At 37.9% G+C, this 25,695-nt stretch overlaps 1 protein-coding gene across 1 annotated transcript in view; it reads right to left on the bottom strand.

Moving 5' to 3' along the window:
* LOC134743527 (tubby-related protein 4) overlaps nt 1–25,695 on the bottom strand; it is a 70,629-nt gene that overhangs the window by 30,285 nt on the left and 14,649 nt on the right. The window contains exons 2-3 of the mRNA XM_063677016.1: nt 20,485–20,649; nt 18,049–18,231 (exon numbers count right to left, since the gene is read on the bottom strand). Of these exons, the coding sequence (XP_063533086.1) occupies nt 18,049–18,231; nt 20,485–20,649 (348 nt within the window). The remainder of the gene's footprint in view (nt 1–18,048; nt 18,232–20,484; nt 20,650–25,695) is intronic.

Raw genomic sequence — 25,695 nt, 5'->3', positions numbered from 1 at the left:
GTTTAACTAACAATAAATAACAAGTTTTGGAAATAAATCGAATTATTTTATTAAATATTTTGATTTGTGTTTTTTAAGTACACTACTATGTATAAATGTCAAATGTCTTGATGAAATGACCTTTTTGATACTTTCAGCAGCAGCAATGCAATCACCGGCATTACTGTAGTAAAATGTCAAAATCGATGTTGCCGTCGCCACCCAGAAGTTTGAGATTGCAGTCAGCAGTGTTGTCAGAATGTTGGAAATGGACAGATACAGTGGCGGCAACAACGACGCCGCGAAAGTAATGTAGTTGGAAGTAATCGGAACGTGACCTTAACGCTGCAATAGTAACGTCGCGCCGCTGCAGTCACCATTCAAATGTAACCTTTGAGTATCTACCATGTAATCATACCTTCGAAACATGAAGTTTTCACGAAGAAAATCTCTTGAATAATAATGATCTCCATTCAACAAGTTTGCAGAGTTTGCTTTCACTGAACGTACACAGGCGCCCGGTATGGAGTTTACCCTATTTCTGGAGCATTTTGCATATTATAGCAATGCATGGATAGGGTCTGTAATTTGTTATACAGGTTGAGTAAGAATAACCCCAATCCAACGCGACAAAGTGACGCAAACAGACGAATTGATCTATCACGTGCTCACGTGTCTGATAATGTGAATAAATATGTTCTCATTACGTAGAAGACAGTCCCTCCCACGCGCCCTTACATACAGTTTGATATAGGATAAACTCGGGAGAAATGGTAGTTGCGAATTGTATTAACAATAATTTTGACTACTTCTCTGACGGGACTTCGCTGTAAAGTTTCTATACATGTTAGCGATTAAGGTGAGGTTGAGAGACTTGAGAGAGACCGAAATGACTTGAGAGAGGATGAAATTTTAACCGGTGTTTAGAACCGGTTAAAATTTCGACCGTGCGAAGCGACGTGTTGAGGTTAATTTGCGATGCACTTATGTTTGTAATTACTGTCCGCGCGCGAACTCCGTGCACGGCTGAGGAATGTTAGGAATGTTGGGCGTCATGACAGAGTAGTGTCATTTTGTACGTACGGGCGCGGCGCACAACCTCCCACTTCCTCGACCTCGGATTGCACGGAAATGGCGCGCGGACAGTACGTTCCATGTTTGTTAGACGACATCTTGAAGTATTAATTATTGTATTACTCAATCAGAAACAGTTTTGAATGATTCACGGTTAGTTTCACTAGACATATATATCGACAGGGATATGGATCGTGATTACCTTTTGTATTATTTTCGAGCTCCCGATATTTCGACGCAGTTACATGCATCTTGTTCACCCGTGAACAAACAACAGTGAGCGTGAGCTCGAAAACATTACATGGATGTGCTATACACGTGCGCCCGTGAGGGACAGAACATACGCAATGCGACGAAATTAAAAACACGCTTTAACATTCCTGATAACATACCAAAAACAACCTATGTAATTTGGTCGGGTTCATTGATACCCACCATGAAAATGGTGGGCAACAAAAAACGTCTACGTCACTTGGGACTTCTTATAAGTAGGCAGAAAGGAAAAGTGAGACTATGCCAAGGACAAACAATAATACCGCTTTCTCTGATACTCATACTAAAAGTTCCATAAGAGCATCTCGTTCGGTCAAATGGGGGAGGGGCCATTTCCTCTCCGTATTATTATATCTACCTCTATGCGAATCACGGTCCCTGGTCGATATAAGTAGTAATCAGAAACGTCTGCAAACGATACAACAATGCTTAGAAACAAAGGAAAAATGGAAACCTCACTGTCTCGGGCGAGACTCGAACATGCGACTCCGGGATACCAGGCTGCCGCTCTACCAACTGAGCTACAGACAGACTGAGACTTACCCGTTGACAGCGAATGTTTCCACCATATCCTTAAAAAAATGCCTGGCCGTATAAAAAAAACCCTGTAAAATTTAAATGTATGCTGTTCGTTGTTTTAATTTTTTATAAGCCCCCCCCTCCCCCAACTCCAATCTACAATCCTGATTCGAACGGCAAAGAACTACAAATCAAAGTTTTCCATTCCACAGTTACACTGAACCCTAAAACAGCGTTTTTAATTAAAAGGAGTTTGAGTAGGTACGTGCAAGTTTACCAAGCTCTCTGCAGTTAAGTAATAGACTTTCCAGACAGGAGCTGTGTTTTTCTTGCATTCCTATATTGCATTTAAGGAAACATTCACTTTAGTTTTAACCAAATTACTTAGTATTTACTACATTATTACTAAGCTTCCTATTTTTGGTTGTCTCGATGGTCTGATTGGTCTGTCTATCAGATCGATACACAAGTCAAATTACTCGTATGCTAACAACTTCTTTTTCAGAATAACGCACCCTAACTACCCTAAGTACTACGTACGTGACAAATATGTTATGTACGGGAACACTTTTGAAGGGAAGTAAGTACGGGTATGCGCTTTACACAGTGATACAATCAATGCTTAGCTTTCAAATACAGTTTTAGATATAAATAGCTACATACCAGCGTATCTAACTACTACCCCCGCAAAAAAGAAAAATTGTGGTATCAGATATCCGAAGTAATTGGCTTTGTACAGCGGTTGTTTGGCTGTATAGAAACTTTGTCTAGTATTTCGTAGGGTTTACGAAGAAACTCTTAGATCTCATCTACCCTGACCCCCAGTTATGTAACATTTTCTTTTTCATGTTACTTATTCAATTGCCACAATTGTTTACAGGTCACCATCGGGGCCATTTCACCCACTTGACAAATTTTTTCACCAATGACAATTTCTTACCTACATTTCTGGGTGATAAGCAACGACGGTTTTATTTTTGGCCCAACAATACACGTTGAATTGTCATTGTCTGAAGACATTTGACAGCCTTTAGGCTTGAACTTATACGTGTACCTACCCACGAGCGGCACTCCACGATCGTCGATATATTCAGCCACCTGACGAAATCATCGATCGTTCACGCAAAAACTACAGAGCTAAATTGAATAAAACTCGGCATGTTGAAACTTAGTAACGTGACTGTGTATTTATTACAGGGTATTTTTCATTCCAAAAAGAGGGATAAAAGTGAGATTTAATGAGTTGTAGTTGCGGCGCCACAGAAGCTTTGATTCATGACAACTGTGATCAGCGTTACCGAAGATCACAGTTTCACCGTTCTACCTCAGGCATGTCATGGGAAAAAAAGCCTTATTCAAAGTGACGGCCGAACCGCACATCATCTCGGGAGTGTTTACGTTCAGACGTGATACTTCAACTATCCTAGCCCGTGTAAATACGCTCTCCGATTACACATAGCTGTGAGGGATCTCGAGGTCAGACACCACTGGTTCTCTCGAGCCTGTTGAATGGGAATATAAGGGCAGAGGTGTCACGTAGTGTTCTCCGCTCTGGCTCACCGCGAGGCCTTTTAGCAAATTGGAGCGACACTTTGATTCGCGTCGAGTCGCTAGGGCAACCAGACGCTGAGATTTTATATAACAAGTCAGGGGAAACTTTGAAGTGTTTACTAGTCTGGAATGTGGGCGAGTATCGGCTAGAGGTCGATCAGGCTTGTACACCTTGTATTATAAATAAATACAGAAAGTTGAAATACATTGCAATTAACCATCCTTGGCTCAGTACCTATAAAATGAAAAACTGTATTCTTCATGTCTTGCTTTCATTTTTTAATTTTTAGGGTAAAACGGGACCCTATTACTAAGACTCCGCTGTCCGTCTGTCCGTCTGTCTGTCACCAGGCTGTATCTCATGAACCGTGATAGCTAGACAGTTGAAATTTTCACAGATGATGTATTTCTGTTGCCGCTATAAAAACAAATACTAAAAAGTACGGAACCCTCGGTGCGCGAGTCCGACTAAGTCGACTTAGTCGGCTTTTTTAGATGATCATGAAACAATTTAAGATAAAGATAGTTTATTATTCAAGTAGGCATATTACAATGCGCTTCTGAACCAAATGCGCTTAATCATTTGTCAAAAGTTGTACATATTTTCATTTAATTTAGATGAATTTTATGGAAAAGTAAGCGTGTAACATGCTATAAGTAAGGAATTTCGTGTAAAAATTTGGACGTTTCTCGGGACTTCAGAAATTGTTACATATTTAGTAACCCTAGTGGCAAGACATGAAGACACGTCACGTGTGCGCCGTAATAAGCACAGTGTGAACACATTTTTACGTACACATTCGGCTTTAAGTGCTGGCAAATTAAAAGAGACCTCTGGGGTAAGGAGGAGAAGTAGATGGCTCGTATCGTAAATAAGTTATGTAAGTAATAGGTGGATGAATTTTGACGATAATGGGCTGAAAATGGTGATGATGATGACGAGGACAAGTTTGGACATAGATATGAGCGCTTCAAACATCATTAAAATATTTTAACACCGAGTTTATTTAATCGATAATAGAGAGACCATAATTATTAAGAGATTAAGATGTTTATACAGAAGATACATCCTTTCCTTACACCCTTTTCCTGTAGGGTACACCCACTAGAGGTCCGGTTTCTGAGCTTTAAAAACCTTGTCTATTTTTAATTAACCGTCTACTTAATTTGAATAATCACTTACAATTAAGAAATAATAAAAATTGCTTTGAAATAATTTTAATCTGGTCTGATGGTTGCTAAAGCGGATCCTACTTATTAGGTCACCGATTATTATAGTTTTAATTTGATAAGTATACTCGGATTTCATCCATCAGTCTACGGATAAACATTGTGTCGCGTGTTTTCATGATTGCATCGCGCAACTACAATGCGATTAAAAGTCCATTTGTGTAATTAATTGAAACAAAACATCGCTACACTACGCAGAATACATACAAACACACACACAAATACGCGAGCGATACAGCATCGCGGGCCACGATATTATTATTTTTCTACGGGTAACGGAAAATCGGTATTAATCGGTACTCGTACTCAATTTATTTAGATTATTCCGGAAAAATACAAGTGTCTCTTTCAAAACTGGAATGTTTGTTTCCACTACGCATACTACGGAGTGCTTTGTCGCACCGCTGCGTAGGTTCGGCGCCTTTCTCGGAAGAGGCTTTAACATCTAATGAATTGTAATGTTATAAGTCGAGGACAAAGGGCGACAGGTGCTTTTAATTAATAATCCCTATTAACCTTGGATAAAGGGGCTACAACATACAAGGAATTACTCAACGTCTTAATGAATGAATGAATATTTTCATTTCGTGTAACACATGGACACATATTTTTATTAGTAGAACTTACAAACTAAGGGGTTAGTATGTACAACTCAATACTCGTGGTTAATACCTTCCTCAAGCGAACCTTAGTTTGGTTAGTTTTCAGTGATTTTCTTTTTAGTGTAACTCTATTTCATGTATTAATAAGTAAAAGCTCAGGTCATTTAATTTTGTAGAATAATTATTATAATACAGATATTACTGATACAGTGACAAAAAAACTTACGGTTTCATTTCTCAAGCCATGTGGTGTTTTTCCACTTGGCCTATTATATCGGTAGCTTTACTGAAAACATGAGCCCTATTCAGATTTAAAAACGTGTTCTGTTTTTGAACTGGTTTTGACACGACCTTGACGATCGTCTTGGTGGTTGGCGTGCATCTTACATTATGAATCTTCTCAAATGCGTCCCACGCGCTCAGACACAATGGCCACGCACTCAAACACAATGGCCGACCGCTCGCACAAAATAAACAATGGCTTTTGTTTAACCGATTAGGGTCTTAAGGGGCCCACTGACTATCAGTCCGCCGGACGATATCGGCCTGTATGTTGTTCGGAACTGTCAAATTTTTGTTCTAACTGGGCCGATATCGTCCGGCGGACTGATAGTCAGTGGGGCCCCCTTTAGGCGTAATAATCATTTGAGAAGATTCATACTATACGCATGGCTTTAACTTCATTTCGCGTTCACGTCGTCGTATCAAAACAAGATCAAAACCATAACACAGTTGATACGTTTGAATCGGGCTCCATGGTTTTCTTTTGTAGTCTAAAAATGATTCCATACACATCTAGAAAAATTACATTTCGCACTCCAAACCTCTTTCTAAATATCCTCCGTTATTTTCCATTTTATAGTCGCAGAGTGGCTTTATGCTACGTTTTTAATATGTCACCTGCACTAATGGACGTCACACGATATTACATATTTATAGAAAGCTGTTTTCTTCTCCTTTTTCACCTACGCAATTTTATTGTACATGCTTTAATGCACGGGTAACGTTACAAAGGGCGCGTAGGTGTATTTAATAATGGCGTTATTTACATCACAACTTTCTTTTTGTATATTTTTTATGTCTTTACCCATCACGGAACTGGTGTCCCGGACATTTGGGAGGCGTGCGCGGAGCCGTGGCCAACTCGTAGAGGATCTTTTGACACTTTAATGAGATGTAACGGGTACATCGATTATAATTATTATAATAATACAGGTAAATTGATCTTAGGTCTTACTAGAATATAGATTTCACGATTATTAACACAGGAATAGGATATATGTATATATATGTATATGTTAGATATTAAAAATACATATGTCAAATTTTCTATGCAATTTATTATAGAGCCAATTTTATGTAATCGTGTATCCATATTATAGCAATTTAGCAATAAATGATGAACTCATTAAACTAGTGACTTTGGTAAATGAGCCTCGGCGCATCTCACTTTACTGTACCTACCGTTCATATATTTAGATTTAAATAGGGAGTATGACTGTAAAATTCTGCCGCCAGAGTGCAGCACTAGCATCTATCGAAAACCATAGAGTAACTTATTACTGTGCCTTAAACAGTTTTTTGACAAGTTTTCACTATGACGTTGATGCATCATGGCGGTTTGTTTACAGATGGCCTACCGCGAAATTCGAAAATCTAAATTTTGTTATTTGCCTCTCTATCGATCGAATATGCAAGTGATAGAGAGGCAGAAACCGAACTTTCGATTTTTGTTTCGCGATTTGTGCTAATGACGCCCTTTACGCAGAGTTTCGCGTAATATTCCCTATTACACTGACTTCAAGGATAACTAAAGTCTGACCAAGTTAACTCTGCACGCCATTTACAATATCGAAATGTGAAAATCATGATGTCAAATTTCTATGAAAATATGCCGTTTACAATGACACTCTATCCAAGACGGTGCAAAAGCTTAGCTTAGCTTTTTTGTGTTAAAATAAAAATATAATAGGTATACCAAAGGCCCCACCCCAATATTTGTTGAAGTCGCAATCTGCACCGATTGTAATAGTTTAAGTGCAGTACGAAGTATAATTAAATCCGGCGAAGTACGCTCCAAGTTGATTCCGCCTTATCGGATTAGTTTCGGTGGCTGTCGGATTACCGATGGCTCAAGGTTTTAGCGACGTTTGAGGATGACAGTTTTGAGGTGCGGTCTAAGAGGATTAAGTAGAACCAAAGATAGATATAACTCCGTAATAGATGGATACAGTCTATGGAAAAAACGTGCCTCGAAAATCACGAAAATTTGATTCTCGATCAGATGGCGCCACTACCTTTGGCCTACTCTCGTATAGAGGGCGTTGACGGTTTCGTTTGTTATTTAACAATTTTAACGCATATCAGTGAAAGAACATGGGTCAACATCATATAAAAATAATTACTGCAAATAAAAAAAAACAATCCATATTTAAATACATTTTGTCGTATTTTTATAAATCTTCACTTTTAGTTTTAAAGTGTGTCGATAGATGGCACTGAATTTACTGTGATTACAAAATTTACTATGACACTACCGCTTTATCCTATTGTATCCTCTTTGGTAGAACGAAAAGTCTAGGGTATACATACATAATTAGGTTACGTTACTTAAGATTTCACAATCCTTAAGAATTCTAACTGTAGTGTCAAAGGATGTCGATATTCTTTGTACAGAAACTATCATACAACTGCGTCCACTGATCACACGGATCTATTTATGGGAAGGATATGTTGGCGTTGTCGGCAATAGAGCTTATTACATCGATCCTATATCAAGTCACTTTCTAAAGGAGGCCGGTGTACCGTGGATTTCCAATAGCCGGACTGAGCTTTCCGTTTCACGAAATATCAGAACATCGTTATTTGCCTTGAATAGGGGATATTACTGCAATGTTCTGCCACCAGAGTGCAGGACTAGCATTTTTAGTAAACCATAGAGTAACTTATACATACTGTACCTTTAACAGGTTTTTGACAAGTTTTTAGATTTAATAAAATATGACATTGATGCATCAATGCGGTTTGCTTACAGAGGACCTACCGGGAAACGCGAATCCGAAAATTCGCTATCTGCCTCTTTATCGCTCGAAGAGGCAAGAGTGACAGAGATGTTAGATAAAGAAATTTTCTTGTTTCACGATAGACCCTCAGATTGTGGTAGTGGCGCAGTTTCGCGAAATATTCCCTATAGCAAAAATATTCGGTTTTTAGTGCTTCAAATACTTAATATAAAATTTGACGATTTATTATTACTATTATTTGAAACGTGGCTCCACCCGTGTGGGATTTGATTAAGCTTCATACATATCTGGGTAGGTACAAGATTGATATAATTGTTAAACTAAAAATGCAACATATCGACTATTACCTACAGACAGAGAAACAGAGTTAATTACTTTCGTCGTAAAGAAATAAGTAAACTTAGAGTACTCATTTATATTTATCAAAGATAGATATAACTCCGTAATAGATGGATACAGTCTAAGGAAAAAACGTGCCTCGAAAATCACGAAAATTTGATTCTCGATCAGATGGCGCCACTAGTTTTGGCCTACACTCGTATAGAGGGCGTTGACGGTTTCGTTTGTTATTTATAATTTTAACGCATATCAGTGAAAGAACATGGGTCAAAATCATATAAAAATTATTAATGCAAATAAACAAATCATTTATCCATATGTTAAATACATTTTAACGTATTTTTATAAATCTTCATTTTTAGTTTTTAAGTATGTCGATAGATGGCAGTGAATTTAGAGTGGTTACAAAATTTACATTGACAGTACCGCTCTATCTTATTATATCCTCATTGTATTTATTAAGTTGCTACGGGTTGTTATGTTAAACCTTACTATAATATACATAAGCTTTATTTAACTCGCTTAAAACTTAATAACTTGCTTGAATCTTCTTTCAAATAAGTTTTTGAAAAGCTCGTTAAAAACTATAACTAAATGCGTTTTTATATCAAGTGTTTTTATTTCTCTAATGCTTTCATATATTCTATTCCAAGTAGTTTTCCACTCAACAAGTACCTATGATACGATACAAGCATTGATAAATATAATTGTTAATTCGGAATTTACAAGCTTAGTAAGTATAAATGATTTGGAGAACCTCATCATTATGTGTGCCAGTAGTCACACACGAACGTGCGGCTATAAATAACGTCTACCACACGAAACTGCGAAATTCTCAACGTACAACATAATGTATGGAGGTTTCGTGAGTTTATGGGTAGTTTACGAGAAAAGTACTGTGAATATTGCCTCGTCGATAGGAGTTACTTATATCGGCATTGTATAATATTTGGAATTTCGGTTGAACTTCAAAATGGCGAAATCGTCTCTAGAATATTTATTTGGTTTTGCTCATAAATGTTGTTTAAGGTGTAATATTGATAGTTTATTATGCAGTGAACTAAGGTGGAAGTGTGCAGCTAATAAATAATTAATTAGTAGTTGTTCAAACCACAAATTGTCAGTAAACAAGAACAAAAAAAAACGATACTCATCCTTTTCTTTTGGGTGTTAGTACTAGTGTAAGACAAAGATAGTATGATTTACTCTGTCTATGTTTGAAATGAGACAGTCCTTTGACAAACTATAGGCGAAATCATTATAATTATGTAAGCCATTTTTTAATATGGCATCTCATTAAGGTCAGATGAAAACCTTAGCTAATTATAAAACAGAATAGGCCTCCTGGCCCTAAGATAAATGAATGCAGGTCATAATCCGCAATTAGTCAGCACGTGTCCGCTCCGAGTGATATACAATGCCGTCATTGTCGGAGTTTGGGGCTGACGTGTGTATTGTATTGTCAGGGGGGTGTCACTGCGCAGTTTAGGTATATTTGGCCGGCGCACCGCCCGGTGAGGTGTATGGCAGTGGGCTGCCGCTCGGCTCGCACGATAGTCGTGTCACGTGGCGCTCGCGCAAAATTGAAAATACGGAATGGCTTCAAAACCTAAATCGCGATCTAATCTGTATAAAAGATAATGTTCTAATTACGGATGTCTGAATAAACGGAAGAACAAGGAAGCAGAAAAAACATTTATTTCTAATTCCGGGCTATATTGACCGACATATTTTTAAAGGAATAAGTACTTCTGTGGCATACCTACTTCCGTGAGAATCAGACATACTATCTCCGGCTAAATAAATTATGTTTTACAGAATCAACGTTTGTAATTCCTACATATTTATCTTAAAAATAATAAATCAGTAGGTATAGGTACAAAAACTTGTCAAGTAACAACCTTCACAGCTCGGTCATAAAACTGCGGCGCGCAAAGAAGATTCACGGTTCGTGCGCGGTTATAAGTTTCAATTTTGCTTGCAGGCGGCGAGTGTAGGTATAATTTTATACCTAAATCTGGCTTTTGTGAAGGAGTGAATTTTCTGTACGGTAGTACTATTAGTTATTCTGTGGTATTGTAGGTTCGTCAGGGCGAACATGTGTTTGTGGAGAGGAATATAGACGGAGAGCATCGAAAATAGTACATGATAATGACAGGTTTCCTATACTATCCTTGGTACTGGATCCAGGCGACTGGCAGCTGTTCATCGGCAGAGGTCAGAGAATGTATGCCAATTGAAGGATTGTCCGGTATTGTTTAACAAGTAACAAAACGAAAATAAATGTCTTTTTATTTGTGGTATTTTTAATATAAGTATACAGACAGGCACTACAGGGTGCCTAGCCAACTTGCCAATTGTTTACGCTCCGTAGCAACGCAACTGACAACGCAAGTGATAGAGAGAGATGATTACGCTCTTACAGGATATAACCAAACGAAGTAGCCATTAACAGGCGTGTTACACAACACAATGTATGGACTGACGTTTATCTGACATTGCTATTTTTACGTTACGTATACATTTGACAATCCCCCTCCACCGCAAAAATCGGCAGACTTTTTTGTGCAGACAATTATAGACAAGGCGTCTCTGTTTGGTTATATCCACTAATACTACGCTACGCTACGGAGCATAAACAATTGGCACGTTGGCTAGGCACCCAGCTACCTCCACCCCCACTATAAAGTGTTTTATAAAAATGTTATCATAAGATAACATGCATTTTCCATTTCTTCGCCCACAAAGATATTAAATAACCCTTACCATTAATCATAGGGGTACCCGCCCATTGTAAGTTCGCCCCTGCGCTGCGGTGAGTGCGGCGTGTAATAGTTTTACGTAGGAAGGGTACACCCTTCGTATATACGCTTGTTTAAGAACTTTAAGGTAATTTCCCCTGCTAGGTGTGAACCTGTTTTTTATGTTCTATACTATATTTATTTATTAACCTTGTGTCAGAACGATTGCATTTTTGTGTTGCATTTTTAGTAGTGGTAACACTGACATTTAGTTTTTACCTACTTCCGTTTCCGGTGTTTAAAAACTGTCATTCCTATCATGAGTTGTAATGGAAAATTCTTAGTTAAATAAAATACTCACTTTCATTTTCAAGTCTGTTTTAAATTTAAATAAAAACAATACACTCCTTTTTTGGGCAGTCGTGTAAAACCGGACAAGTACGAGTCGGACTCGCCCACCAAGGGTTCACTTTTTAGTATCTGTCGTTATAGCGGCAACAGAAATACATCATCTGTGAAAATTTCAACTATCTAGCTATCACGGTTCGCGAGATACAGCCTGATGACAGACCGACGGTGACAGACAATGTGACGCTGCACGCAGCGTACGGCATCAACCGGAGTCCAGAGACCCTACCGCGAAAATCGAAATGTCATTATCTGCCTCTCTATTCCACGAATGTGAAAGAGCCATAAGAGAGGTAGATAACGAAATTTTAATTTATTTTTTGCGGTAGGCCCTCAGGGATTGTATAACTCGTACACGTGACTAGGCTGAGGATTAAAGCCTGGCCTTCGCCGTAACAGGTTTAATCGACTTACTTTTGGGCTTTTAGGTGGCCTTCCGTGGGGCGTTGAGGTTTTAGGTGGCGTTTTAGGTGGTGTCCGTCTGTCTGTCATCAGGCTGTATCTCATGAACCGTGATAGCTAGACAGTTGAAATTTTCACAGATGATGTATTTCTGTTACCGCTATAACAACAAATACTAAAAACAGAATAAAATGAATATTTAAGTGGGGCTCCCATACAACGAACGTGATTTTTTTGCCGTTTTTTGCGTAATGGTACTCGCACTTGGGCGATTTTTTTTTAGATGCGCGACAATGACAAAATTGGTTTGCTAGGCTATATAATATAGATTTTACTCTCATCGCGTAGAATTTGTCTGCTACGAATGCTACGCCGTAGCAGTTTTCCGCTGTAGCAAAGATGACCGTAGCGATTTAACTAAATTCACTGAATCAGTGCCAACGTTTTCGTAGCGCTACGCTCGTAGCCGATCGCAGCGTTTTCCCGCTTTGTAGAGTTCCCCACGAGTTCCCGGCACTCAATGTGTTAAGAATGTTCAGAGCCCATCAACGTGCTCACTAGCGCCACTGCTTAATTATTGTGATTATTCTAATTTAACGATAGATATTTAAAAAGGGGGCCGCTACCATAGAAATATGATGATCTGAACTGAATATTCGGCTGAATATTCGTATTCGGCAAAGTCCATATTCGGCCCATCTCTACTTAGGATTTTTTCTTAGACATTAGATCTCTTCTATCTACACTCACAAATCTTTGCTTATGACTCTAAGTGAATAAAGTGGCTATCTGTTCTTGCGAGGCAGGATTGATCGCCCGCGGGCGGTGTTTGGTACTGTAACAAAGTTCCGATAAATTGCTCCTTTTTTAGGTCGTTACAGTTATTCCTAAGGCTAACACATCGCTATAATAACTGAACTAATACATAAATATATACGTATACACAGTATCGCTTTATATATACACTGTAAATTTTGTAATAACTTGTGAAAGAGCCCTTGAACTATTTTTTAAAGTAAGGTAATAAATTATTCTGATCACCTATGGACTGGTTGGCTTGGCTGCTCAAGGGCTCTTTCACAAGCACTTCACCAGTTATTACAAAATTCACAGTGTATATATAAAGCGATACTGTGTATACGTATATTTATGTATTCTAGTTTAGTTATTATAGCGAGCAGTTATGTGAATTTAGGACGGTCGTTTTTCTACAACGGGCCACATTTAGATGGTTTTGATAATTATTATCAAATTAGTTTCTCAAGCGTAGTTGGCATGTACAGTCGCCATCAGATATATCGGAGCGCCCGAGGTGCTCACAATTATCTGAACACGCCTCTATTGTCAAGGCGTTAGAGTGCGTGTTCAGACATTTTGAGCACCTCGGGCGCTCCGATGTATCTGATGGCGACTGTACACGTTTTCTAAATAAACCCCAAAATGTTCATCTACGCAGCCCTAAATGCGTGTTACATCATCAAAAATGACCTGTAAACGACTTATTAAACATAAAGTTAGAACTTCAAAAAGTACTCCAAAATCCATCATTCAATATAAAACTGTCAAAGTTCGTAATATCAGATTTTCATTGACGCAGCTCGCGATTGATTACAGACGATAGTAGGCTCTAAATCTGAAATGGAGTTTCGAATGGTTTGATAGCTTAGCAAAGTTCTCCCGAAATTCTCGCGATAAATGTAGAGGATTAGACGTTCAGTAAGTACCTATCGCGTTTCTAGTAGTTCTATGCTACTACACAAAAAAAACGTTGTGTAAAGTAAAAAAATATTTATACAAAATATTATAGCATAAATTTGGTACTTAAAATACCTAGAACGCTCTAATTTCTTCTAGCCTCTGAGTCTTCCACGTCATTATTACAGTTTTGAATTTCAAAACCTTTTTGTATTTCATTTTAATTCAAAATTCAGGGACTCAGGAGGCTATAAGTAGTAGATTCTAACCCCCTTATTCATAAACGTCTACTAAAGTTGAGAAGTCACTAATAATCCTTTATCCCTTTCCGACGTATGGGTATGATGGAAAGGGACAAACTATTATTAGCGGCTTCTCAACTTTAGTAGACGTTTATGAATAAGGGGGTAAATGTCAATGCCTACCTACCTACCTACAATGTATACCTATTACTGTATTACAATGACCTTCCACCAAATTAAGCACATTGCTTAGTCGTCTGTTCTTACGACTTTAGGTCCTTGTTGTTCTATATTGTTTCTCTTTACCGATCGCAATTCTCGATAGTATTGTTTACGCGACCCAACCCGAGTCCGAGGTCAGATGTCGAATCACCCGGCTGTTATTCATAACAAGAGGGTAGGAAATACCAGTTAAATTTAGATCTCGAGCTACGCATTGTTGTTACTAATCTTGAGATCAAGTTGTACTAGGAACAAGCTCACGGATAAATTGTTTTGTCTATTGGGGTAGCAGGGGCATGGCAATTCCAATTGTTAAACGATCTAGCTAGAGGGAGTTGACGGCTCAGGGCTACCGCAGATATACAGCGTGTATTTTTGATACGACAACATACTCTAACAGGTCAATTTGAACATATTGGAATCATATCAGTTTGCTGTCAATCGCGCGTTCATTTCGCTCTGACTTTTCAGTACAGTCACCTGCAATACTATGTTACACAACGAAGGCCGCAAAAGTATCTGACGCGATCTTATTTGTAGAACCATAACAGCGTGTCACATATTTTTGCGGCCTTCAAAGAGTAATATATTATTGCAGGTGACTGTACATGTATTAGCGCGAGTGAGATGCCCGCGCGAATGACAGCTAACTTATATGATTCCAATATCATTAAAATATCGGTCTGATGTCAGGTGCACGTTCAAATTGTTCTGTAATCGTAATTATAGTCCGACAAGAAATTGTAGAAAATTATTGAGGGAGCCACTTCCTACGTAACTGTCACATTTTTGACGTAAACATGGTAACAATTTAGTATGGAATTGTTTTAGATACATTTTATTTTATTTCTACTATTTTACGTCGGGTATATCTTTAATTAATAAACTTTCATATGTTTTACTAAAAATTAACTACTTATTTATCCATTGTAAAACAATTCATCACACAATGTATCAGTTCAGTACTTTGTATTTATTTTCGATTCATTTTTCAGCTGAATTAAAAATACACGCTGTACGTTTATAATTCATAAATAAAATTCATATGTATCTGAAATCAGTTTCTGAATAAACTACGGTTCTGAATAAATTCATTCAATTCAAGAGTATGGTCACATAAATCTGTCAGATGTAATAAAAACTTGCAACACGACACACATGGCAAATAAAAAGCCTGAATTTAAAGTGGCACTGACAGTTCCCCCCAGCTACTTATCGAGGCCTAGCCAAGATCACAATCGTTGATAGAATACGCCAATCAAAACTTAAATAATGTATGGAAATAGTCACGTGACATTTTGTAACATCTATCATCCCGAAACATTTTTTCTTTACGTTTATCGATAACCGATTGTCATTTTGGATAGGCCCCCATTGGACCTAATAGGTATGGGCGCGATATTGGAGCTTGTCTGGAAGCTATGGGACGCATTAATAAGTGGTATCAAAACAATATTAACGCATGTAATAAAACTATGAAAACGGATTATATCGCGTATATTGAATTTATATTTTTGGGATGTATTATAAATTCATATACGCGATATAATCCGTGTTCATAGTTTTATTTCATGAGTAACTATCGCGGTAACCGAAGACAATAATATTAACGCATTCACTGGCAACGTTTTCGTAGCCGATCTCAGCTCAGTGACTACGAACAGACATCCTGCCGACACTCAATGTGTTACAATTATAACAAATTGTAATATGGGATATGTGCCTGAAATAAATATTTTCAATTTCAATTTTAAAAATCTGGACTTTGCTACAGGCATTACGTACAGAATTTCTGGAGTTCACAAAAGACTGGTTTCTCGGAGAAATCAGCATTATATACCTAGCCAGTTTGAGATGTTTGAGTTATTATACGCCTCCACATCGTTTATTATTGTCAAATAAAGGTTCACTTGGCAAAAGGTCCGTTTTGACACTCGTCTCAACTTTTATATCGACAGAAATTCCTCTGGCTATAAGTTGAGATGTGGTTTAAAGGAACCAATAACTATAAAATGTTTTATTGTTGTTTTATTGTTTATTATTGTATACATGTACAGTACAGTAATTCATCAGAATACATGGTGTTAAATATAATCTTAGGAATGCTACCCTGTGAGGGCATTACAATGACTTATTTCTATACTTATGTTATATTTGTACATCCTATGTCATTAATATGTAAGTAGGTAAGGAGGGTAAGTCGAAATATATTTTGATGGGCTATAAAATTTACTTTTGGTTCGCTATAACAAGTTAGGGTAAATTAACTACATTATCATTATTCACGAGTCGACTTCGCCATTTACAAGTTCAACCAGAAATCCACACAAAGTCGTAATTGACAGGTGCCCACCATGGTTGCCTAAACGTAACGTGTCAGTATCCAACGATATTCACCATTCAACAGATTCCGAGCTTTAAATACTTGGTAATTCCATGCTACTGACGCGAAGTGAAACAAAGCTCTCTGATGGCCCGCTTGCTTCGCTTGATTGTTGAGCGTAAACATCTTACCTTGTCCAGCCTTTGCCACAGAATAAATAAGTATAAGTGTATAAGTGACAATTAGTGTACCTTATCCCGTTACAAATAAGGTTTATCTGCGGTTGATCAGTTCATTGTGTCATTGGTGGTGAAGCTCGGGAAGCTAACGTACCAGCGAAGGGTTGAATGGGGTCTTCCGATTATTGATTTCTTTTTATTAATTGACAGTCGATGGTAGAATGGTAAATGGCATGATCGTGCCTACTAAAATATATACGCAGCATAAAGGTATATACCTAATGTCCTTGTTTTCTAACCGTACTTCTATTAATTTACGACCTATTTTCTTTCATATGGCAGATGTAGGGCGCGTCTTTAATGTGCGTTAGGTGCCACGTTGCTTAGTCTTACTCGTATATTGAATAAAAAGGTAACCATGGCTTAAACGCTTCTAATTTCGGATTTTGACAGGATATATAGATTTGGTAAAAAAAACTACAATGTAAGCGTTCTGCAATTTCGGATTACGCCCGCAGCAGCGTTAGGTACTACGGAAGCATTTCACTTTCAAAATAGTTAATTAAATTAGTGACTAATTATGGCAGTAACCACTGTCAGTGCAACTGTCAATGTCACTGTAAATTAATGAAGGAAATAAACAGTGACATCGCCCGCGTCAACGCCGTAGAAGTAGGAGTAACACCGCACACCGCCACTTTTAAGTGTCACGTTTATCTTAGTGTTCGATATCAGTTCAATATGTTATCGACCGTACCCTTTCTCAGCATTTGCAAAAATCACCTTTTTTTAATACCACGTCGGTGGCAAACAAGCATACGGCCCGCCTGATGGTAAGCAGTCACCGTAGCCTATGGACGCCTGCAACGCCAGAGATATTACATGCGCGTTGCCGACCGTTTAAAAACCTGTACACTCCTTTTTCGAAGAACCCCATACTGTAGCCCCTCGGGAAAACCTCGGCAGGGAGCCTTTCACCGTCCTGTTATAATTTGATTTGATTTGTATATCTTTTTTTTTGGAAGGGTTTCCGCGGAAGATCAGCGTCTGCTATCCAAAAGGTAACTTGAAGCAGTGTGTGTGTGTGTGTGTGTGTGTGTGTGTGAGAGAGAGAGGATACCTTTTATGTGACGTTATTAAGTGTTTCATGACATGTGTTAGTTACATTTTTGCTGTTTAAACGTCCGCATTACATTTTATTATATTCTATTATATTATACTATGTAGTAATCTAGAATAGACTGACCTGGTAACAGATGAGCGCCATGCGACCGTCATGCGACCAGGAGAAGTGTGTGACGGGCGTGCTTCTATCATTGATCAGCTCTATGCTCCAGCGGCCCTCGTATTTAATCCACACGAAGATCACCCCGGAACTGTCGCACGAGGCTAGCTTCTGGTAGGGTTCGTTCCATTTCACTAGGATCACCTGGAATAATGGAATTCTATTAGTTTGCGAAGTGTTTGGTTTAGTTGTATGTTATTTGCGCGAAGACATAATTAATGTCCACATCACCAGAATCTATCTTGCGTATTGCGTACGTTCGTTGTACAAGCTATGTTTTTATCCGTACGTTGTATACAACAAATTGCGTCAAAATATTTTTTTTTTTAATTTAATATCCACAGAGGAAAATGAGGACTACGTGTGGATGCACTTTCGTCTTAAGTGTCATGTAAGTTAAAACATATGGGCACAATTAAAACTTCCGAAAGTTCGAGCCAGGTTGGGATCGTAGTTTTACCTTTGCCTTATATATAGATAACATTCTATACCACAAAAAACATCAAACAGAAAGTTGTCCGCATTGACCGTATTATGTGTAATTAAAATTGAATGTATTATGTGTTATCCCTACGACAACGTCTAAAATTATTATTTATCGTTGGCCACTCATAAAATGACTAGTATTTAATATTTATCAATTTTATCCAGCATTTATTCTATCTAAAATTGGGGACAAAATAGGACCTTTCTACATGGTCTGGTCCATGAGAAATTACCCGGCAACCGCAAAGTGAAAACCTAAATGTACGCACACGGCTAAATAAATAAGATCGACAGAGGAAATATAGGTCGGGCCTTAATTCATCCGTCCTGAATAACAAGCTAGCTCCCAAATAAGTATATAGTAATCATACATCATTTACGAAATGGAGTCAATGTTATCGCGGGCGGGACAATAAACGAGGGAGGTATTGCGAACGTGCCGGCATTCCCGTTTTTCTAGGCCCGCCGGGTCGTCTACAGAACACGATTTCAACACTTTCACTGCCTGGGCTAAATTGAAAAGTGCCCCAGGGTCCGCCGTACGTATAGTGGATCTATAGCGAGTGCTCGCCTATCCAGCGCAACGGCATTACAACAATACCCGCAGGTGCTCTTAAACTATTACGCGGCCGCTCGGCACGGAATGTAAAGGCCAGAGCACACCGGCTGCGTATTAAAATGTTTGAGCCGTGCACGCACACGTCACGCAAACGGTGTGCCGTCTCTCATAAGGATCTGTATATTACAACGCACATGTGTACGTCTGCGCACACGCACCCGGTGTGCACAGGCCTTTAAGGTACAGGATCGGCGTTCTGTGAGTGATGAAAAAGTGAGATCAATTTAGAAAGGTCAAGAGCACACGGACTGGTGAGGCGTCGTCGTGCGATCTAAGTAGATAGTGTTTTTATCTTTCAATAACTACGTATGAAAACTGCTTGAGATTGTCACACGTGCACCAAATTATAGTTAGTCAAGTCTAGTGCAAAAACCTTTGCCACATATGCCAGGAGTATCCTTACGTCAATATCACAGAAATACGATTTTTTATACATAGGAAAGCTTTTTTCACGTTATTTTCCTATTTAGTCCATTCTGCGACGGCACGCTGTATTTATGTATGTTAGTCTTATGCTGTTGGTCTAATTTTAAAACACAACATGGCGCACCACCGCATAGGGATATTTGTTAACCAAAGAGAGGTGCTGAATCCCTACTAATGTCATAAATGCGAAAGTAACTGTCTGAATGTCTGTCTGTCTGAAGGATATAGGATAGTTGTCATCAAACATCGTCATCATCCCACGCAGACGAAGTCGCGGACAGAAGCTAGTTTCTGATAGGTAGTTTCAGCCCATGTGCGGTGCGCCTAGGAGTACATGCAGTAGGTATACTAATCGCACATGATTTCGTAACAGGCAACATAAAGGGCCATTCGCATATATAATTCAACCAACCGGCATTGCGACAACATGCCTTATATCAGGAATTCTCTTATTGCCATGAAAACGGTGCATGCATACGAATGGGAGCTGATTTAGAGCTCAGACCCATGAAAACATATTTTCATTATGCAAATGCCTACAATTTTAATGAGATGTTGCTGTTGGCATAATAAGTGGGCGTACATAATTAGTTAAAAAGATAACAAAACAGTTTGCAAATTTAACAATTAAGTTGCCCACTGACTTGGCATGGTAGATTTTGTGCCCGCATAAGTTTTTGAAATAGAAAATATTTATTTGAACTCAAATTTCGTATGGTATGAGGTTCTTATTTATAGTTTATACCTTCTTTTAATGGATTGGTATTCTTCCCAACTGATTTGTATTTTTGCGCGATCCCACGACTATACCTGTTGTGAGGCCTAAAACGTAGGACTAGGATGCAATTTCTTAAGCTAAAACTTACATCAGATCTGTGGCCGCGCAAGTTGTAATTCGTGCGCGATGGCAGCTCGTGCGGGCGGCGCGCGTGCGACGACGTGAACGTCACGCCGACAACGCCGCGCACGTTCCCCGTCGCCAGCCAACCTTCTTGGTAGTAGTTGTTGCGGTTTAGCTTCCATCCTTCCTCCTGTGGAAAAATAAACCATGATCAAGTTTCTGCTCTGGGGGCCTAGTCGAGATGACAATTAATCGTTAATAGAAAACGATTGTCGTTACAAAATAATGTACGGAAATAGTCGCGCGACTTATCGTAGTATCTGTCATCCCAATATATTTTTACAAGCTTTTATTATGCTTGCCCTGTTAGTATTGTAAGTTTGTTGATTTGTTAGTTAGTTAGTGTGGATCAAATCTTGGAAGCTATAAATTTGACCCATTTCCCGATTTCCGATTGAGCTGAAAATTTGTATACATACATATAAGTAAGTCGGGTGAGAAATTGACAATGCAATCATATTTGACCATCGAGCTGATCTGATGATGGAGACAGGAGGTGGCTATAGGAACTCTGTGATGAAACAACGCAACCTAATTGTGTTTGGGGATTTTAGAATTGTCTCGATGAGTATTAGTTGCCGGTGGTAAGAAAAGTACAGTCAACGAGAGAAGCTTGTAGGTATATAAAATGATTTTTTAATACAGTTGCTCAAAAAGTGCTACTTTTCGTGGCTGTTTAGCGTGCGGAAAGTTGGTTTTCGCGAACTAGTGCTTTTTACTTTTCCAATTTTTTTAAATTTATACTTGTTCCAATTCATGACTACTTATTGATGAGTGTTAATATTAGTTTCCTACGTCGTAATCAACATAAAAACCTACTGTTAATGTAAGAATTCTAAAAATATGCATATTTCATATTTTATTACTTACCTCTTCATCATTATAAGTATTATAACACGTTTATTTTTTAATGTTGAAAAACCGTTCTTAATAAGTTGTCTGAATAGAACGGAACGCCTGTCAAATAAGAGGCGTTTTTTCTTACTGCAAGAATGTTGTAAGTTTCCAAAGACAACATTCGATATTGTTTTTATAAATATACGATACACAAATAATCGTAAATAACGACATTTAGGTAATAATAGTACAATGTTTTATATTTACAATTGTTTCTGTCTTATAGAACATGCATTTGAAAAAAAAAAAACTTTCATTGGGTTTAATAATAATAACAAAATCCATTCTAGTCGAATAAAAGCTAAAAAACCCCTCTTCATAATGTCAATGTCAATGATGTCACAGAATTAATAATATAAAAGTTTCGAATTCTTTACTTGTTGTTTTACTTATTTTTTCGCAACTGTATTAAAAAACGTCGTTCGATACACGTGCGGAAATGTCATTCTTCAAGTAATGACATACTTTCCGCACTAGCATCGAAATGTACTATTTTTGCCAAAAACATTTCTTTTTGTTTGACGTGGGTGTGACAGGAAAGAAGTTAAATGTTGCTTTCACTTACCAAAGTTGGAAAACTGTAGATGAAAAAACTAACAAGAGCCTTAAATCTTTTCTATAAGAAAGGTTCAAAATAAGAATTCTACTTGGGTCATTATTTGAAAGTTCCAAGCGTCTAGCTTTCTAAACTTTCGTTAACACATTTTGACGAATTTTGTTTAGATCTTGACGACATTTACGATTTATGGAAAGGTATAGAACCATACTTTGTACTTCTATGTAGCACATGGGAAAATCTAAATTTACTATTATATTATCTAAATTAGATAGAGCTATTGTGGGTAAAATAATTATTCTTGTGTAAAATTATTTTCCGTAATGTGTATGTGTTTTCCAGAGAGCAAAATGAGGACAACGCATACTACGTATGTAGAATCGGTCGTCCACTATCCTCTTAATGCCTACTATAATTCTTTGCTCATAAAGCCGTATGGAGATTACCAAGAGGAAGTTAGGGCAATTAGCAATCGCAGGACGAGCGCCGGAGATCGAAGCGAAATTGCCAATTAGCCAGATATTACGTGATCCCATCCCCGAGTAGTGATGTGGCGATCATACCACTCTTCCGAGGTTGTGGTAATTCTCAATGACATTCATAATAATATGTTAACAATACCTTAGAGAAATAAGAAAGCTTAGAGTGACTCCATTAATAGATAAAAAAGTCATTTATAATAAGTTTTAAGCGAGCTTTGCGAAAATTTGTTTGTAATAAAATGTAAGCTGAATAAGTATTAATTTTCAATAGAGTTTAAAACTTGTAACTAATACGTCTGAGGTACCACGGTATGGGAGGTATGGGAGGCCATACAACTTATTATTTATTAAATAAGAAAAGTGATGTATGGAGTGATCACTCCATCTTATATTTGTCTATGAAATACATACAACATTGGGACATTGAAACAAATGAAATAGATGTACGACCTCGGGTGTACTGTAGGTACCCACAAAATAATAAAATTTAGTTTGCTAATCAATTTTTTTTCTTGTCATTTTAGTTTTGTAAAGCAAATACTGCTAGAAAACACTATATATTGTATGGACGAATTCCTGAAACCTTGAACTTCTATTGTTTGTTAGAATATCTCGTATTTTATAATGTACTCTTGACGATCATAATATTAATTCTTATATCTATATTGACATAATAATTTATAATGCAATGTAATATTATGAAATAAATACATACCATATCATATCATATCACATCATATATCATATATCAAGCAGAAACGTCTGCGAACGATGCTATTAATCTTAGAAAGAAATTAAAATAGGAAAAAATCACTGTATTTTGGGTGGGGGCGGTCGTGGGTTCAATTTACACCCAAGACAGTGAATTTTTCCACTTTTAATTTGATTTTAATTTTTTTTATTACATAAGATTTTTTTAAATTGATGGTGTGGTTACCATAGCATATAGACTGGACGGGAAGACAGATGCGCGTTTCTGCGAGCCAAAATCGGAACCCTTATAGTTTCGTAATGTCCGTCTGTCTCTGAACATGATCGATTGAGCCATTAATGAGTTTTTTCAAAAATCTCCCGTCATATGAAAAGGACGCAAGTAGTAGTAGTACCCTCCATTATGCGTGGCCCGACACTTTTGCCGGTTTTTTGAAAAACACTATGTTGTAACTGAACTTTATAGCTTAAAATTTCCCAATGTAGGTAGGTACATCCCGTGAAAAATTCCGGAATGTTCCCTTTACATTACAAGCACAACACTACCCTCAACGTTACGACACACCCGCCCAATTAACGCCGATTTCTAAACCCATTACCTTTTACAATGTCCCCCAAGATTAACAAACAACCATATCAAAGCAACAGGTTACGGCGAAGCAATCACGAAAACGGTATACACTAGTTTTTTTTTAATAGTTAAAGTACTACTATTCAAATTTGCTTACCGACGAAAGGCGTAGAAAGTAGTGTTGGTAGGAATTTAGATTTAATGAGTCTAAATTTGAAGAAACGTTTCTACGAGACTGCGCTAAAAAAACTCCTGTACCCCTACAGACAGGAGCAAGGGACCTCTACCATAGGGTTGTTTTCTATAGACATTAAAATTGTTTCACAGCGGTCATGGAATCTTACACTGAAAAAAAAAAGTAATTTTAAAATCAACCACTTCATTTCAATGACAACTTTGGACTTTTTTATCCCCTTGAAACGAACAAAATACCTTTTCGATAAATAAAATAACTACATAATAAGAAATATCGAAATACGTCACGCATGTTAATGTCAGTACGAGGAATGGTATCCATAATAAGCAGGAGGGCTGCTCAGATAACAAATGACTCGTATGTTAATTTCAAAGAAAAAGAAACGTACTACCAATTTCGTTTTGCAGGGTTATTGCTATTACCAAAAACAGGCGAGCTTTCGCCTAGCCAAGGTGAGGTATTCACATCAGATTCCTAACAGTTTACTAATCTTAATGAATACGAACGAACACAAAACGTGTAGTAGAGAAAACATGCGGGATGACAACGCATGGCGTTAGAGAAATGTGAACCTCCAGGTGAACTTTACTATTTTACACCATTCTTTCCACTCAGATAATACCTAACTAACATATACCAACCAAGTCAGTGTTGCCATAGTCTCATATTTCATATTTAGGCACGATTAGAGATTTGTGAGGCGAATAATAGGCGAAAAAATGCCATCCATTACTTTTGTCTCGGTAGTCCATTTAACCCAGTGTTCCTCTAATCATTAGAGTCTAATGACATTCGCAGATTGACTAACGCTAATCGAAATGTAATGCCAGTATTGTACGGGCATGCAACGAAAAGTCACGTGTTAATTTTCATACATTATTTAAGTTTCGAATGGCGTTTTCTATTTAACGATTATTACCTCGAATCCGGCCTTCACCACTGGAGGGCTTCGTCACTTTTTCTTTAATATATGACATCTATTACAGTTTTTAATTTATATATAGTAGTGTGACTACTTAAAAAAAAAAAAAAAAATAGAATAATTGTATTTGTTCTCAAACTTGTTCGATTATTACCTCGGCTAAGCCCCCTGACCATACTCGTAGACAATCGAAGTGTGCTTGTACTGGTCAGACTGGGCTATAACGGACAGACTATAACGTGATAATGCGTAAATACAGATGTTGAAAGTCTCCAAAATGCTGGAAAGTTAACGGAAATTTTAGGAAAATTTCACAGGAAACAAAATAAACTTTCATGTTGGAAATGTAAAATTTCGAATCCCATACAAAAATGTGAGAATTAGGTACGAAGTTTTTCCATGTGTAAATTTCGCAATTTTTGACACTTTCCGATAGCACATAATAGGGCCTACCGCGAACCACGTTCGACGTGTTGCCTCTCTATCGCACTTCTCAATTCGTACGTAAGTGTGACAGGGAGGCAACACGTCGAACGTGGTTCGCGGTAAGTCCTCAGTACCTACGCGTGAGCGTATGGAACAACACACTTGTGCCAGTATACTACAGCCATGGCATATTAAACGGCAAGACGAAACTCTTTGAGTTCGCAGATATGGAAGTACAAAGAAAAACTGGCGCAAGAATTGTTCTTGTTGCGAAGCCGGCGCGCTTAGGAAGGATTTTTAATATTTTATGCGGAAGCCTGATGCTTAGCGCACATTCGTGTTATGCCGTCCCTTTCACGCTTATAACGTATGATACAAGAGTGAAAGGCACGGCCGAAAAACAAAACATTTCTCG

Source organism: Cydia strobilella, chromosome 8 (genome assembly GCF_947568885.1).
Source record: "Cydia strobilella chromosome 8, ilCydStro3.1, whole genome shotgun sequence".
NCBI classification, from domain to species: domain Eukaryota; kingdom Metazoa; phylum Arthropoda; class Insecta; order Lepidoptera; family Tortricidae; genus Cydia; species Cydia strobilella.
Note: the sequence above shows the minus strand (reverse complement) of the source record. Positions and strands in the feature narration are given on the sequence as shown.